At 47.4% G+C, this 1,411-nt stretch overlaps 1 protein-coding gene across 1 annotated transcript in view; it reads left to right on the forward strand.

The window, feature by feature from the left end:
* The window catches only part of MCF2 (MCF.2 cell line derived transforming sequence), a 46,904-nt gene that overhangs the window by 42,044 nt on the left and 3,449 nt on the right, over window positions 1-1,411 (forward strand). Inside the window, 3 exon segments of the mRNA XM_009324458.1 lie at window positions 173-279; window positions 362-474; window positions 758-870. Coding sequence (XP_009322733.1) covers window positions 173-279; window positions 362-474; window positions 758-870 — 333 coding nt within the window.

The raw sequence follows: 1,411 nt of genomic DNA on the forward strand, positions 1-1,411 counted from the left end.
TTTATTTCCCCTTCCCCCAAAATTAAAACCAGTCACTGAGTCCTTTACTGTTATAAAAACATCCATTAAAAAGTACCATTATTATTTCTGACCCTCTTTTACAAAACCTCATGGAGTTTGCGTTCATTCGTAATGTAAAACTAAGATTGATTTCTTTTTTTTTATCATTCAGAAAGCAGCAGAGAGCCTCCATAAGCTCAGAAGAGAATGACTCGGAGCGCACCAGCCCGGTGATGCTGGACAGTGGGCTCCTGTCCCCGCAGAACAAGCCCCATAGAAGTACGGACCCTTCCCCTTCCTTCGGGGCGTGCTTTGCGGGTGCTGGGGTACCCCCAACCTGAGCTTGCACACTGTCTTGCAGGCTGGCCGGGAATGTCACAGTCCCTGGAAATCTGCGAGGGGCTGGAGGAGTGGTCGGGTAACCAGTACCTCTCCAACTGCTCGGACACCGAGGAAGAGGATGGGAACCAGCTGGTTAGTACAGAGATGCAATAGTTCCAAAGCTTGGGGTGCTGCCGTTTTTGGTCATCTTGCTTTGTTTTGCTTCACTGGATAATGGATGTATCTTGTCCATGTCTCTCAGATTTTTCCATATCTCAGTTTTGGGGAATGAGGAGATGTCTCAGCCACAGTTTCTTGAAATAATTTTAATTAAGGTAGCTGATAGGGCTCTGTCACGTTCCCTGCGGCAATCAGAAATAACAGCTGCGTGATACGAAATGTGGCTAAATAAGATAATTTTTTCTTACTACCACAGTCTCCAGGAAAATATAAAGCCCTTGCAGACTGCAAGAGGAGAGGATCAGAGGACCTTCTGGTGAAAAATGGGGATGAAATTCAGCTTTTGCATGAAGATGGTGAGGGACAGTGGTAGGTATTTTAGGATTACTTTGCTTTACCTCTCAGAGCCTGCAAGGCAGTCCCATGCAACATCGCTTGCCTGGCGATACTCTCGTTGCAGCTTCTGATTAAGTTTTAGACTATTCCAGAAAATGGGAGAATTCACTCCCTTGCCAAGACTAGAGGCCATATGCGCTGGCTTGGCCTGGGAAAATATCTCGGGACTTCCCTTGCCACGGGTGTCTGGGTGAGCTGTGTTTTAGCAACATCTTCGCAGCCCCTCTTGCCATGCTCTTCCCACTTCAGACGATGCTTCAAGAGAGAGCTCTTTGCCCACCCCAGCTCAGCTGTTGGCCTTGTTCCTCCAGGCTTATTAATAGCAATATTGAGTAATTGCGAGACACTTTCCTCCCCCAAACAGCTGTATGAGTGTTAACTGGTTCATGACTGCAGACCAACTTTCTGTTGTATTTAAAGCTGTGGCTCGCAAGATAACACTTCACAGCTGGTTCTCTCCTTATGGCTGGGAGCATTGCCTGGGAAATCACCATACCCAGCCTCCTGCCTGCTG

This window comes from Pygoscelis adeliae, unplaced genomic scaffold (assembly GCF_000699105.1).
Source record: "Pygoscelis adeliae isolate BGI_AS28 unplaced genomic scaffold, ASM69910v1 Scaffold285, whole genome shotgun sequence".
In the NCBI taxonomy this organism is placed as follows: Eukaryota; Metazoa; Chordata; class Aves; order Sphenisciformes; family Spheniscidae; genus Pygoscelis; species Pygoscelis adeliae.